This window comes from Canis lupus, chromosome 29 (genome assembly GCF_003254725.2).
Source record: "Canis lupus dingo isolate Sandy chromosome 29, ASM325472v2, whole genome shotgun sequence".
NCBI lineage: Eukaryota > Metazoa > Chordata > Mammalia > Carnivora > Canidae > Canis > Canis lupus.
The window spans coordinates 16,534,098-16,550,664 of record NC_064271.1 but is presented as its reverse complement, the minus strand read 5'-3'; the positions used below and the strand labels follow the sequence as shown (position 1 = coordinate 16,550,664).

Sequence of the window (16,567 nt, the reverse complement as noted above, 5' to 3'; positions counted from 1 at the left end):
AAACAAATGTTCCCAGCATTTGGTGAAACTGTGTATGTGTTTTTCCTATTCTACAAATTCCAGTCCTACGAATTCCAGTTCTACTAATAAACTACAAAAAAATTTAATAAAAGATACAGATAAAAAATTATCTGTAGGGTTCAGTGAAAGACCCATAACTAAGATACTCATTCCAACTTTCTCTATAGTACTGAATTAGAAGCAAAATAGGCATCTACCACTAGAGAAATTAGTAAGAAAGCTACAGTTGATGCCCACAAAGAATTCCACTCGAGAGTCAAAAACAAGGGACGCCTAGGTGGCTCAGCGGTTTAGCACCTGCCTTCAGCCCAGGGCATGATCCTGGAGTCCCGGGATTGGGTCCCACATCAGGCTCCCTGCGTGGAACCTGTTTCTCCCTCTGCCTATGTCTCTGCCTCTCTGTCTCTCATGAATAAATAAATAAAATCTTAAAAAAAAAAAAGAACCAGAAACAAAACACTGTATAGCACAGTATCATTTTTGTATATTTATTAAATACTCACAGATGTGAAACAACACCCAAAATACAAATTCCAAGGACATATAACAAATATATTAAAATGAGTATTAACAGGAGGGATGAAGAGATGTGTATGAAGATCAAAGATGAAGTGGAAAAAAAAATGGGACTAAACTACAAGAGGAGACTTAATGCACGAATGCACTGATAGGATGGCATTAATGATGATCCTGAGGGATGATTTAATCTCTGTGTTTGAGGTACCTCTTCCTCAGATTGTTCTTAATAATTAAGTAAAATATACATTCATTGTAAAAATTTCAGAGAGATGAAAAATAATTTTTAAAAACAGTAGGGGCGGGATCTCTGGGTGGCGCAGCGGTTTGGCGCCTGCCTTTGGCTCAGGGCGTGATCCTGGAGACCCGGGATCGAATCCCACATCAGGCTCCCGGTGCATGGAGCCTGCTTCTCCCTCTGCCTGTGCCTCTGCCTCTCTCTCTCTCTCACTGTGACTATCATAAATAAATAAAAATTTAAAAAAACAAAAAAACAGTAGGGGCTGGTAAGCACATAAAATAGTGTAGTCACTGTGGGAAACAGTCTGGCAGTTCCTCAAAATGTTCAACATAGAATTTCCATATGACTAAGCAATTCGATTCCTAGGTATGTACCCAAGAAAAATAAAAACATATTCACACAAAAACTCAAAACAAATGTTCCCAGCAGCATTATTTACAATAGCCAAAAAGTAGAAACAACCCAAATGTTAACCAACTGATGAATGGACAAAGAAGATGTAGCATATTCATACAAAGGAATATTATTCAGTCTTAAAAAGGAAGTACTGACTTAAAAAGGAAGTACATGATCCTCCATGGTGACCTCAAAAACAATGTTCTCAAATTAAAAAGGTCACATATTATATGACTCCACTTTTATTTTTTAGATTGTATTTATTTATTCATGAAAGACACACAGAGAGAGGCAGAGACATAGGCAGAGGGAGAAGCAGACTCCATGCAGGAAGCCCAATGCAAGACTTGATCCCAAGACTCCAGGATCACGCCCTGAGCCAAAGGCAGACACTCAACCGCCAAGACACCCAGGCATCCCATATATGGACACTCCACTTATATGAAATGTCCAGAATAGGCAAATCCATAGTGACATAAAAGTAGATTAGTAGTTGCCAAGGGTTGGAAGAAGGGAGAAATTAAAAAATACAGTTGACTCTTAAACAACGTGGGGATTAGAGGCACCAATGCCTCATGTAGCTGAAAATCCACGTATAACTTTTGATTCCCCCCAAATTTAACTACTAACAGCCTACTGTTTGCCTGAAGCCTGACCAATAACATAAATAGTTGATTAACACATATTTTGTGTCATATTATATACTGCATTCTTACAATATAAAATGTTATTAAGAAAATCTTAAGAAAGAGAAAACACATTTACAGTACTGTATTTATCAAAAAATAAGCCATGCATAAGTGGACCTGCACAGTTCAAATCCATGTTGTTCAAGGGTCAACTGTAGTCACTTTGGAGTCATGTTAATGTTAGATTAGACTTCGGGAAATAGAATGGGATAGTTGTGATGGCTGCACAACAATGTAATTATATTAAATACCACTGAATTGAATACTTTAAAAATAGTTAAAAGGGTGAATGATATTTATATGAATTTTATCTCAATAAAAATTCTTTTTTAAAGGTGAGGGTGAGGATCTTCAATCTTACCACAGTGAGGCAACTATTACTTATCTCGGTGGTATTTTATTTCAATCTTCTTCCTCTACTGTAAGACCATCCTGTATTTAAGTTATTTTTATTTTACTGTTTTTCACCTAAAAAATTATACCATAAACATTTCCCCATGTTATTAAAAATTCCTTGTAAGCAGTTACTTATGATAAATGTATGATGTTGTATGATAAGAATGCACTAAATGTCACTCAATGACTCCCTTGCTTTAGGATATGTAGATGGCCTCCAACTTTCTACTATACAAGTTTCACTGCTACAAATAATGTTGCAATTGGTAATCCTTCTGCATACCATTAGAACTACATTTATTATTTTCACTACAGGTTTTTAAAAATAAACTTATTTGGTCTGAATTATAAACCATTTTCAAGCCTTTTTTTTTTTTCAATCCATATGGAATTTTTTAAAATTTATGATAGTCACAGAGAGAGAGAGAGAGAGAGAGAGGCAGAGACACAGGCAGAGGGAGAAGCAGGCTCCATGTACCGGGAGCCTGACGTGGGATTTGATCCCGGGTCTCCAGGATCACGCCCTGGGCCAAAGGCAGGCGCCAAACCACTGCGCCACCCAGGGATCCCCTTCAAGCTTTAAATACAGTTTGTTAATGTGATTTTTAGAGAGGTTATACTAATTCCATTATTTTCCAGCAGTACATGAACATCCTGAAGACTCTCTCCAGTTCTGATTAGCATTAAATATTAGCTCATAAAACTCTCTAATAATTTAATAAGTGAAAGGTAATAATTTAAGTAAAAGACACTCCACTTTACTAGTAATTAGTGAAATACAAATTAAAGCAACAGTAAGATACCACAATCCACTCACCAGAACGGCTGAGATGGAAGAGTCTAACAATACTAAGTGTTGGTGAGGTGAGCAGTGCAATCTCAGACATGGATAGTGGAAGTATTATTTGGTACAATCACTTTGGAAAACATTAACATTATCCCGTAAGGTTAAGCATATAATACCTTACAACCTAGAAGTTCTACTCCAAATATATCAGAAATGTTATGCACGAAAAGATGTTAATGGCAACATTATAACAAAATAAAACTAACTCAAATGTGCATCAGTCGCAAAATGGATAAATGAGTATATTCATACAATGGGATGCTATACAGCCATGGAAATCAACAATTTATAGCTATATGCAACAACATAAATGACTCACATGGTTGAAAACAAACCAGATAGAGAATACATATTGTATGATGCCATTTATTATAAAGTACAACAATGGGACATTAATCTTTCTTGCTAAAAATCAGGAGAATAGTTAACCTTTGAGGAGGAGGGAAGGAATACAGATGGTAAAGAGGCATGTGAGGGGTGTCAGGTGTTCTGGTAATGTTCTAGTTCCTGGCCTCAGGGAGTGGCAACTCAGGTGTGTTCATTTTCTCATAGTTCATTAAGCTGTATAATATGATTTGTGCTCTTTTCTGTATATGTTATACCTCAATAAAGCTAAAATAAGGTATTTTACTCCCATTTGCATTTCTTAAATAAAGAAATGTTAAGTTTCTCTGACAGTCACTTGTATCTCCTCTTTTATAAATCATTAATATGCTTTGTCCATTTGTTTTGGTGTCATGTGTACTATCTGCACAAGCTCCTTCTATATTATTTTATCGATTGTCCTTTACTATGGGAAGCTTTTCCTACATTCTTTTTTTACATTTTTGGTTTTTAATTTCACTTGTGATTTCTGGGGTTCAAAAGTTTTTAATAAGTCAAATTTGTCTGGGACACCTGGGTGGCTCAGTGGCTGAGCGTCTGCCTTTGGCTCAGGGCGTGATCCTGGGGTCCTGGGATTGGGTCCTGCATCGGGCTCCCTGCAGGGAACCTGCTTCTCTCTCTGCCTGTGTCTCTGCCTCTCTTCTGTGTCTCATGAATAAATAAAAAAATAAAATCTTAAAAAAAAAAAGCAAATTTGTCATTGTTTTACTTTATATCATGCACTGCCAATATGCTCAGAAAACCTTTTTTAAATCTAGAAATTAGAGAAATAAATATTAAGCCATCTTATTCTAGTTTTAAGATAATTTAAAAAATAAATTCTAATAAAGTTGTTGTAGAATAAGTAAAGGTATTTTAAGATTTTTATTTTTAAGTAATCTCTACACCCACCATGGGGCTCAAACTCCCAACCCAAGATCAAGAGCCACATGCTCCACCAACTGAGCTAGCTAGGCACCCCACTAAGTATTTTTAAAGTACATTTCCCTGACACAGAAGTAACAGGCACACAGTAGGTGTTCACGGTATACTTGATGATTGGCTTTTCTTCTTGCTCTCTTAAATTTGTACTACTTTATAATTTGATGTATAAATGAGAAGTATGAAAATTAACAAAGCTCTGTTAACATCAAGATGATGGCAGTGAAAAATTAAGTTTGAAAAATCCCTGGGTATTTATTTTTGGAATTCTTTAAATGTCCTCTACCTTGAATGGAATGATGGCAGTTGTAGGGTATATATATGTACAAAAAAATCCATTAGGTTTTAAGAATTGTGTATTTTATAGTATAATGTTAAAGTTAAAATAACCAAATTGCTTTTAACACAAAATATAACATCTTTAAAATGTTACAGATCCAGAATAAACATTTAGAATTTAATATATAGTGGTAGAGGTTCTGACTAACACTTCAAAATGCTGGGTGAAATAATCACCACCACCACCACCACTCGTTCTATACTTATTCCATGTGAGGCTCCATCAAAGAAGACAAATTTGGCCTCCCAATGTATGAACTGTATTTCAAACAAGCCACTAACCCACCAATCTTTAGTGATCTCAAGTGCAGACAGCAAAAATTAGAGGTTAGGGTGTAGATCTAAGCTGAAGACCTAGAATCTGTCCTAGGGAAAAGACATAATGTTTAAAAAATAATCATACAGAGAGCCAAATCACAAAAGTCTCTTTGCTAAGGAAAAGAGCAGATGTACAAACTCTGAGTTCAAGGATCTTCCCTGATTTTGTGTGTGTTTGTTACCTGCTGAAGGCCCAGAATGGAAAGGCACCTGCTCCTCAATGCACGGGCTAATCCCAGAGCTACCACAAGTGCTGTGCTTCTTCCTGACCCTTGTCCTACTTGTGAGCATTAGGGAAAATCTAAAGCACTGGGCAGGAGACCTTGGCTAGAGGAGGTCCAGTTCTAGTATTTTACTAATTTAGTAAGTTATATTAAATTAAAAAAAGGAGGTCAGAGGACTTACTCAGAATGATAGAAGCCCTCAATAATTACACTGTGAAGAACTACACAAATTGGTAGTCACTGGTTTTAGAACTGCTAAAAATACAGTCCTCCAGTGCTGTGATTCTGAAAGGAATATTAAAGATGCATCACTGTCCATAAGGCAACCTTCATATCTACATAACTATGGAAAAGCTCCCCACATAGTTTACTCTATCCTCTTTATTTCTTCCAAGAACACTTTATATAAACAAAACAATGTTAAGTAATATAGACGTAAATTTAAAATCTACATCATAATAATGAATATCCATGAACTCATTACCAGACTAAAAAATGAAAACACATGTAAAACGATGGCTCTACCTGTACGTTCCTGTATCTGAGATGCCCCAATCTTCTGGCTTATTAACATGAGATACACACAGGGCTGGGAAAGCACTTTCATGCTCAGTGGCTGCCTGCAATGCTGTGTTGAGAAAGCCTGGAGACCCCATTTGGGTCAAGAAGTGGTGGAACAAGAAGCAGTGGCATGTGTGCAAGACCCTTGCCAATTCCTTCAGCCTCATCTCCTTTCTGAAAACCTACTCTGTAGTCTAGTCACCATAAAATGTCAACACTTAAGTGTCTTGAACATGTTAGACTTTTTACAGATTGTTACATGTACTGCCCCTTTTGCCTGGACACTCTCCCTATCTTTTCCTGAACAACTGCACATCCTTTAAATACCAGGAAGCCTTGCTTGACTTTCTCCCAAGGAAAGCTGTTCACATTTTTCTCTGCTATCTTCTAGCACCTCTTTCATAAAACTTTCCTACCTTTAATTGCTTGTTTATATGCCTGTTTCTCACACTCAACTGGGAGCCTATTCTTCTGGAAGGTTCTCTTTATATTACCAATACATATAACAAGTACTTAATAAATGCTTCAAAAAAGTTTTCATTTAAATCCCAGTTATTTAACAGACAATAAAATACTAGTTTCAGGTATACAATATAGTGATTTAACAAATGCTTTTCGAATATAATTAGAAAAATGTCTTAACTGTGTACTATGCAAAGTTCTTCCAAGTTTGATCTACAAAACTAATACAGGTACAAAAGGAAGAAAATAACTAAGGCCATGAGTTGATGGAGGGAAAAGGAGATTAAGAAGATCAGAAGAAAACTGCTTGCGGATTTTACAAACATATATAGCACAGTAACATTCCACAGAACATATAAAATCTATTATCAGTAGCATATTCAATATTCTTAGATTTGGTTTCAGTACCTCTTCAAAACACAATGAAAATTACTTACTGGTTGTAAAGTTCTGGATACCTAACTAAGTTCTGAATGAATTCATTCAGTCCTGCTCTTCTTTGTTTAATAAAATCTGTTAAGAGAGACATAAACTATTAGGATTACTTATGTCAGACTATGTGTAATTATCATTAATATAGCTATGTAAGAATAGACAACCAAAAGACAGTGAAGTTTGATCGATAAGCTATTTCTTAATTCATGTTTCTTGATGTACAATAAGAAATACTTAGAAATATATTTTTAAATCTATAAGTACGATTATAGAATTAAAATCAAGCAGAAAACATTTCTCCCAAAAGAAAATTCTCCAAAGAAATGCCCATTTTAGGTTCTAAACAGACTCACTACAAAATCTGGAGAGGTGTCTTGCTTTGTCCTACTTCTCAAGTACTATCAGGTAATGAATAAAAATTAACACTATGACACTAGTGATGGAAAATTACACTAATTAAAAAAAAAAAAAACACCAAAAATTACCAGAAATCCTTACAACTGGGGAATGGTGTTTAATGGTTAATTGAATATCACCAAAACTCGCAGCTAAAAAACTCCCTCTGCTAAATACGATGGAACAATTTTCTAAAGAACAATTGTCCAGCAGCTTCCAAGTGTTCTGACTATTAATAATTAAGGATCATGCATCAGCAGGTTAGCAATAAAGGTCAACCCAAAGGATTCCTGGAAATCAAAAACTTTGTGTCTTATTTGTGCTACCTACTAGTTATTAAAAATCTACTGCATGTCTCAATAAAAATCTATAAACAATATTCAACTCAAGAATGAGTTTTGGCTTAGGAAAATGATTTTTACTCAATAAAGGTTTTAATGTACAATGTCTGTCACCAAAATTATGTTTTTTTCCTAGTCACATTTTCTATTTCTTAAATGTAAGGTATGGCTATAAAAGAACAAATGTAAATTAGATTTGGTCTCTTGGATCCAGATCTAAGTTTTTTCTTGTTCAACTGTGAATTTCTTGAATAATTTCAGGAAGATATCTTATAAAACTCCTGCAAGGGCATTCTTAGTATTCACCACAGAGTAAAGCATATGTGAGGTTTACATTAGAAACTACACTTGAAACATAGTTATTTTTCAGGAACTGAATTCAGTAAATAACATATGAGAGAAAACTAAGATGAATGACATTTGAGATCATTTAGAGAAAATCTAATGATTATAGGAATGCAGCTTTAACCTGTTCTGTGGATATTTACTAAAGGTACATTTTACATTGGGAGATCAATTGTGAGAATAAGTTTCTTTCTTTACTGAGCTACAGCCCCATGCTGCAATAAGTACTACTAGACTTTCCATTTCATTGCTGACTTCACAGTTTTTGAAAGTCCTATGGAAAGCCTGACATAAGAAGAGAAAGAAATCAGTAATGAAAAAAGAAGTCCTAGTACTCAGAGTTTAGGGGAAATTCCAAGCTTAATTTTTAGATCAACATTAAGCATGCAAATATCTTTTTTTTTTTGTATATTTTATTATTGGAGTTCGATTTGCCAACATACAGCGTAACACCCAGTGCTCGTTCCATCAAGTGCCCTCCCTCAGTGCCCGTCACCCAGTCACCCCATTCCCCTGCCCACTCCCCCTTCCACCACCCCTTGTTCGTTTCCCAGAGTTAGGGGTCTCTCATGTGCTGTCACCCTCACTGATATTTCCCATTTTCTCTCCTTTCCCTTTTATTCCCCCCCCCTTTTTTTTAAGATTTTATTTGTTTATTCATGAGAGACACAGAGAGGCAGAGGCACGGCAGAGGGAGAAGCAGGCTCTATGCAGGGAGCCAGACGTGGGACTCGAAATCCCGGGTCTCCAGGATCACAACCTGGGCTGAAGGCGGCACTAAACCGTTGAGCCACCCAGGCTTCCCCCTTTATTCCCTTTCACTATTTTTTATATTCCCCAAATGAATGAAACCATGTAATGTTTGTCCTTCTCCGACTGACTTACTTCACTAAGCATTAATACCCTCCAGTTCTATCCACGTTGAAGCAAATGGTGGGTATTTGTCGTTTCTAATGGCTGAGGAATATTCCATTGTACATATGGACATCTTCTTTATCCATTCATCTTTCAATGGACATTTAGGCTCCTTCCAGAGTTTGGCTATTGTGGACATTGCTGCTATAAACATTGGGGTGCAGGTGTTCTGCTGTTTCACTGCATCTGTATCTTTGGGGTAAATCCCCAGTAGTGCAATTGCTGGGTCATAGGGTAGTTCTATTTTTAACTCTTTGAGGAACCTCCACACAGTTTTCCAGAGTGGCTGCACCAGTTCACATTCCCACCAACAGTGCAAGAGGGTTCCCCTTTCTCCACATCCTCTCTAACATTTGTTGTTTCCTGTCTTGTTAATTTTCACCATTCTGACTGGGGTGAGAGCATGCAAATATCTTTAAAAATTCCAGGTAAGACTAAAATAGATACAAGCCCATTACTGGGTAAGTCCCAAGAATTTGTATAAAGCTGACATACTATCTTTAGGAATTATAGTTGAAGATATATTATATATAGGCTTGTGCACAGTAGTTGGGGAGGCAGAGGGAGAGGGAGAAAGAGAATCCCAAGAGGCTCTGCGCTCTGCAGGGAGATGATCTCCTGACCCTAAAGTCACAACTGGAGCTGAAATAAATAGTCCAATGTTTAACCAACTGAGCCACCCAGGAGCCCCTGGAGAGGTATATTCTTAAAAAGCTTTCCAATTAAGAACTTATGTGAATGTATCTGTTGTAATTCAAAAGAAATTTCAATTAGAGGCTGAAAAGAAATCAATGCTTAGATAAGAAAATAAAAGCTTTAGTCTCCAGAGTATGTAGGAAATTGACCCACACAGATTTATCTGTCATTTCATAGCTTCAAGAAAAATCAGGGTAGCCCAGGTGGCTCAGGAGTTTAGTGGCGCCTTGAGCCCAGGGCTTGATCCTGGAGACCCGGGATTGAGTCCTGTGTCGGGCTCCCTGCATGGAGCCTGCTTCTCCCTCTGCCTGTGTCTCTGCCTCTCTCTCTGTCTCTCATGAATAAATAAATGAAAAAGAAAGAAAGAAAGGAAGGAAGGAAGGAAGGAAGGAAGGAAGGAAGGAAGGAAGGAAGGAAGGAAGGAAGGAAGGAAGGAAGAAAGAAAGAAAGAAAGAAAGAAAGAAAGAAAGAAAGAAAGAAAGAAAGAAAGAAGAAAGAAAGAAAGAAAGAAAAGGAAAGGAGAAAGAAAAGAAAGATCAACCAAGAGGACACAATCTCCAATACTGTGGGACAGGGGGGGAAAAATCATCAAACTCTGATGTAAGGGGACCTTGGGTTTTAACTAGGCCAACCAGTGGTGGACAAAGTGCCTGATTATATTCATTATCAAAGGGTATTTAGAGCTCCTGGGGACCACAGAGATTTTTTTTTTTTTTTAGTCCTAATCCACACCTTTCTGGTTAGGAAACAAGGTTAAGATTTTTGTAATGTTCCAAACAAGTAATTTTTTTTTTAAGATTTTATTTATTTATTCATGAGAGAGAGAGAGAGAGAGAGAGAGAGGCAGAGACACAGGCAGAAGGAGAAGCAGGCTCCCTACAGGGAGCCTGATGTGGGACTGGATCCCAGGACCCAGGGATCACGCCCTGAGCCAAAGGCAGATGCTCAACCACGGAGCCACCCAGGAGCCCCCAAACAAGTAATTTTAAATTGTGTATTTTGTTTTTAAAGGTACCATGCATAAATCGGACAATAAAGTGAAAACAGAAACCAACCAACTTGGATTAATGTAATTCTGCTATATATTAGCTGTGTGGCTGGTCTTTACTAAGTTTCTATTTTCCTCATGCATGAAACAGAGGTAAAAGAGCTACTTTATAGTTAGGAAATCAAATAATAGCACAGCTATTATCATTACTACTTCTACTATGATTATATTACTGTATTATTACTACAGATATTGTATTATTATATACTAATACTGTAACATTAACAGCATTTTAAAAAACTGCCTGCTACAGGGAAATAATACTGGAATCAGAGTCTAAGATGTAACTGAGTCTTACTTGTGCCACTGCCTACCTTGTTTTATAACCACAAACTCCTCTTTATTTTTTTTTAATACAAACTCCTCTTTAATTTGTCAAATAGGGGATAGAATTAGATGATCTATAAGCTCTCTTTCCAGTTATACCATTTCATGTCTCAAAATAGAAGTCACCCAAAAAAAGAAAAAAAAAAAAGAGACTAAGACTGGTTAACAAAATAATGTACATAATTCAGAATCCTTAACTATTTGAAAATTTAAGGTCTATGAGAAGTGATTTTTAAAATCTTCAGACTAATATTAAGTAGACTTTCCAAAATGAGTGACTAGTTGAAGATGGCATGCATGCATTCATTTGTTCACGAATCACCTATCAGACAGTTGCCTTGTACAAGGCACTGGAAATACAAAATGTTTAATTAAGACATGGCACCTATTCTCAAGAAGGTCCAATTCTAGAGGAAGACAAATTTAAATAAATCACTACACTCAGGCATACCAAAGGAACTGAGAGAATCCACAAACTGCTATGAGGGCAAAGAAGAGGCTCCCAACCCCACCTAGGGACTAGCACTTAAGAAAAATTTCCCAAGGCTATGGTACCTACACCAAGTCTTATGAAGAACTAGATGGGTACGACACCTAGGCCTCAAAAGAACTCAAAGATTAGAATAATGGGCAGTTGTCTTATTTTGTACAAACCTATTTCTCTTCAATTAGTAAGGGTTAAAAGTGAGAAATAAAAGTGGTTTCTGCATAAGCTGTTAATTATGCCTTTAAAAAATATTTTATCTAGAGCCTAACACAAGTGTAATGAAAGCTACTTAATTGATGTGTTTATGAATGGATAAATACTGAGCAATTATATATTCTAACATTCATAGTCTCTTAATTTTATATGTCCTCTTCTTGCACCCTATGATGCATATGCATATGATGCACCCTGATTTTGTTACTATGTACTCTTATTTTTGAATAATTAATTTTAACTATTGTTTTTTTAACTTCAGAAAAACAGTAACATATATGTATTGATCTCAGGATCCTATTGGCAAAAGGCTTGATATTAAACCATTTATAATATAAAAATTATAGCCATCTCTGTGTACTCTACAGATTCTTAAATTCAAAATTTTAACTTTGAATTTTAACTTTGAAAGTATATTCAAAATTACTTTAACTTTTTAAAATTTTAACTTTGAAAAGTATAGGAAGAAATAACCCTTAAAATATACCTTCAGGCATGTAAAACTTATCTTGCAGAGGTTGCTAACCACCAGAATAAAGAAATGAAAACAGGAAAATGGAGACATGCTCTTAAACTACAACATAAGAACCCAGGTATGTCCGGAAAAGCTCTGCACAATAGCTGTCAGGCATGAGATAAGTTAAAAGGGCAAATTCTTTCTTCATGCTCTAACTGTCCCATCTTTAGCCAGTGAAAGCCCCATCAATTAAGCTTGTGTGTTCTTTTGATAAAGCCTTGGTAATCCTGTATGGCTTCATCGCTTTCAGGCAAGATGTGCTAAGACCATCTTGTACATTTCTTGCCCGGGACCTGGAAGTACTGTTTTCCCATGGAACTCTGGTTGCTTTATGGGGGAAACAGTATTTGGAAAAGACAACCTGGAGGCTATGAATGTTCACTACTGCTTGTTATAGTTTTTAGGTATTTCCAAAGGACAGAGCTAGGAAATACGTGCTATTTTTAGAGAAAAATAAATCATGATTTCATACTGTAGTCCCAAATTAAGTTAAAACTTAGAGGATTTTTACTTAAAATCTCTTTGACTTTATTTTTCTATCTCTTTCCTCTTCTGCTTAAAACTTTGGTTCCCAAGACAGTAACATGAATACAAAATAACTCCATATTATAATGGTAAGACTGGCTGAATGTAGTATTGTAAGACTGTTGAATGTAGTGCAAAAATTTTTTTGTGCATGTTTTTGTCCTTAGCATATATCCCATGAGGAATATATAGTCAAAATTCCATATTCTGAAGTCATTTAAAATAATTATTATTAAAAAATAAAATAAAATAATTATTATTATTCTCCCTGTGTTTACACTATCAATCAAAATAGGGTTTTTTCCTTCAGTTTAACTGTTAGAGATTGCTTTATTACTGAATTTTACTTTTGTTTTTAAATATTTTAAAATATGCACATAGTTCCAAAGTCAAAGCTATAAACAAGACTTATCCAGGAACATCTAACTTCTTTCTCTTTTGCCTCCTCCCACTGGCCTCTCCCTCCTCAGTTCTTAGTTTTTCAGTTTATTATTCCGTTATTTAATTCTGAATCCCCATAACCTTTACTACACAAAAAAGATACACTATATACATCTGCACCTTGTTTTTTCTTTTTTTTTTTTTGCACCTTGTTTTTTCTAATGTATTTTGGAGAACACTCTACTGCAATGTACAATAAAGCCTTGCTTGTTCCCTTTTAAAGCTGCATCATATCCCAAGGTTGGAAGGTATTTCAGTTGCTTTTGCTATTAAAAACGAACAGTTTTGTTTTTTGTTTTTTGTTTTGTTTTGTTTTTTTTAATTTTTATTTATTTATGATAGTCTCACAGAGAGAGAGAGAGAGGCAGAGACACAGGCAGAGGGAGAAGCAGGCTCCATGCACCGGGAGCCCAATGTGGGATTTGATCCCGGGTCTCCAGGATCGCGCCCTGGGCCAAAGGCAGGCACCAAACCGCTGCACCACCCAGGGATCCCAAAAATGAACAGTTTTGTATGCACATCATTTCATATGCAGTTTATCTATGGCACAAACTCCTTGAAATGTGATTTCTTGGTCATAGTGAGATGTACATAGAGCTTTGCTAAATATTACCCAATTCCTTTCTTTATGGCTTAGACCACTTTGCATTCCCACTAGCAAAATATGTCTGTTCCCCCAAATTCTAATCAAATAAGCACTGTCACTCTGCCTTTTTTTTTTTTTTTTTTTGAGTATGGCTTAGATTTGATCTCTCAATAAAGTTTTCCAAGATCTCTGTGACATATGGTCTATTACACTGTTGCCAAATCATATACAATATGCTCAGGATGGGTTTCAAATTGTTCTTCAATAAAAATATATTTTGTTTAGTATCAAATAATTAATTTACCAAAATGTATACACCACAGGGCATTCTGTCTGGAATTTTGCCTTAAAGAAGTTGCAGGCTTTAATCTCTTTGTCTTCTTCCCGAGAAAAAAATGAAAGGATCCTGTCATTAGGGTTTAACTTAGGGCTCTCTAGAACACCAGCCTGAGTTTAAGTCTCTATTATCAGCAACACACAGTACGATTCCTCTCATGTCTTTTCTGTCACTTCACAGTAATTCATTCGGTTGTTCACTGAGGCCTGACACCTCACTTATCTCTCTCTCTTCCCTCTTCCCCCGTTTACCTAAGCAATCACCAATATTTCTTTTCTTTTCTTTTTCATTTTAAAAATTTTATTTGAGAGAGAGTACAAGAAGGGAGTAGGGCAGAGGGGGAGGAGGAAGCAGAGTCCCTGCTGAGCAGGAAACCCTATAAGGGGCTCAATCTGCTAAAGGCAGACACTTAACCAACTGAGCCACCCTGTTGCCCCAATCACCAAGATTTCTTAACAGATTTTTCCTTAAAAGAGTTTCTGTATATTGCTCCCTTTTTAGCCAATTTCCCCTTGAGTCCTCATTCTGATTATCCAATGTGAGGACTACAGAATATTCCCTTACCCAATGTCCCAGTCTCTATCCTGTCTCTTCTCTCTGTGCCTACAGTACATCATACACTGTTGGTTTCACATCATGTTTCACACTCACTTTACCTAAATAACTCTAGGACCCACATGTTGCCTATGATTATATTTTTCAACCTATGCTCCACAGATACACTTTATTGCTGTACCAACAAAGCAGCTCCATTTTTAACTGTTCTACACATGACATTTTCTGCAAAAGATTTCACTGGGAAAAAAAGCATTCTGCAGCTAAAAACAAAATGAGAACAAAGGTGCTGGCCTACAGAATCAATTCTGTCGAACACCCAATCTGGCTTTGTTGTGGCAACTCAGTCTTCTCTTCGTCCTCTCTTTTTTTCTTTTTATTTGCTTCTCTTTATGAATGAATTTATGTATTCAAGTAGTATTTATTGAAAACCTAAGATCTACCAAGATAAATCAATAAAAAAGACAAATACCAGCATTCATAAAATCTACAGCCAGATGAGACAGACTGGCAATGACAATGAAATATGCTAAATTCTCTCAAGAGAAAAAATTCTACACATAATAAGGGAAGTGAGAACCCTCTCCAATCCTGAAGTTCACAAAGTGTAAAAGAATAAAGAGTGTCCAGTACGGAGGGCTATAGGGGATGATCCAGTAGTCTCTCAGGGAAAACACTAAGTTTAATTAAAGAAGAATGTAAAAGAAATATGAAAATGTTGGAGGATAAAGAGAATTTGTTCATTGTGGACAGAATTTCACAGGGCACAGTGAAAAGCTTTGAGAGGGAAAGAAATGATATAAGGCTAAGTTGAGGGCAGCCCCGGTGGCGCAGCGGTTTAGCACCGCCTGCAGCCCAGGGCGTGATCCTGGAGACCCGGGATCAAGTCCCACATCAGGCTCCTTGCATGGTGCCTGCTTCTCCCTCTGCCTGTGTCTCTGCCTCTCTCTCTAGCTGTGTCTCTATGAATAAATAAATAAAATCTTAAAAAAAAAAAAAAAGAGGCTAAGTTGAAGGGAGAACATATAGTCAGGATAAGTGATGTGAGAAGTTCTATCTTGAGTAGAGACCCAAAAAAAGCAGACATGTAAGGAATCATAGGTTTAATGGGTTACGTAGGTTACCTCTTACAGAGATGAGACAGATGATGAGGGTGGATGGCACTCTAGCTCATCAGGATTCATCTGTGGCACAGACAGATGACTTTTCTCATCTGCATAAGGAGATTATCTGGTGGATGAGAAGACTTAAGTCTCTCTGTATGTAGCCATTTGTGACCTGAATTGATACTATAGATTCTAGTGAAAAAAGTTCCAGGCTTGAGCCTTCAGACATACAGTTCTAGACTCCTGAGAGCCTATGTGTCATTAGGCTCCCAAAGGGTGAACAATAGGACATTTTCTTAGTATGCCATTCAGAGGTCTACGGGGTGCTATGTATACAGTATAAATTTTATAAATATTCTGGAAGAAACAAATAATATCCTTCATGGTAGAAAGTATCCCAAATTATCCTTAATGACCAATTAATTTATCTGAATCCAGACTGCTTGAATTTTACATCTCAATCTGATACTAGCTGGGACCCTGGGCAAATCAATTAACCTAAATGTGCCTCAGTTTCTTTATCTATAAAACAATAATGACAAGAATACCTACTTCAAAGGGTTTTTGTGAGGACTGAATGAATTAAAACATGTCAAGTGTTTAAAACAATGCCTGGTACACAGCAAACCCCTTCTTGGGCATTATTTTCATAGAACATGAGATCATTAGATTTGTGAGGCCTTTTACTACTTACTAAACAGCACAATGCGTACATTAACTACTTCTTCAAACTTCAACCATCACTTACAGCTGGTCTATGAAGATATTGCTTACCTGGATCAAAATTATCACCAAATATTCTCTTGGCAGGGATCTTCAGGGCCATAGCAGGAAATTGTTTCTTTAACTAGAGGATTAAAAAATAACATTAAATGAACTTAATTTTCTAAGTCTTCTAGTTATATATGTACCAAAACAAATTATAATGTGATTTTCAAGAAAACCCATCATAACACATATGTTTAGGTGTATATGATCAAAT

General features: G+C 36.4%; 1 protein-coding gene across 8 annotated transcripts in view; it reads right to left on the bottom strand.

Annotated features, from left to right (window-relative positions):
* The window catches only part of SGK3 (serum/glucocorticoid regulated kinase family member 3), a 180,987-nt gene that overhangs the window by 43,609 nt on the left and 120,811 nt on the right, over positions 1-16,567 (bottom strand). For all 8 annotated transcript variants that reach the window (XM_049103851.1, XM_049103852.1, XM_049103850.1 and 5 more), the window contains 2 exons: positions 16,360-16,432; positions 6,753-6,828 (listed from right to left, as the gene is read on the bottom strand). In XM_049103851.1, coding sequence (XP_048959808.1) covers positions 6,753-6,828; positions 16,360-16,432 — 149 coding nt within the window. The remainder of the gene's footprint in view (positions 1-6,752; positions 6,829-16,359; positions 16,433-16,567) is intronic.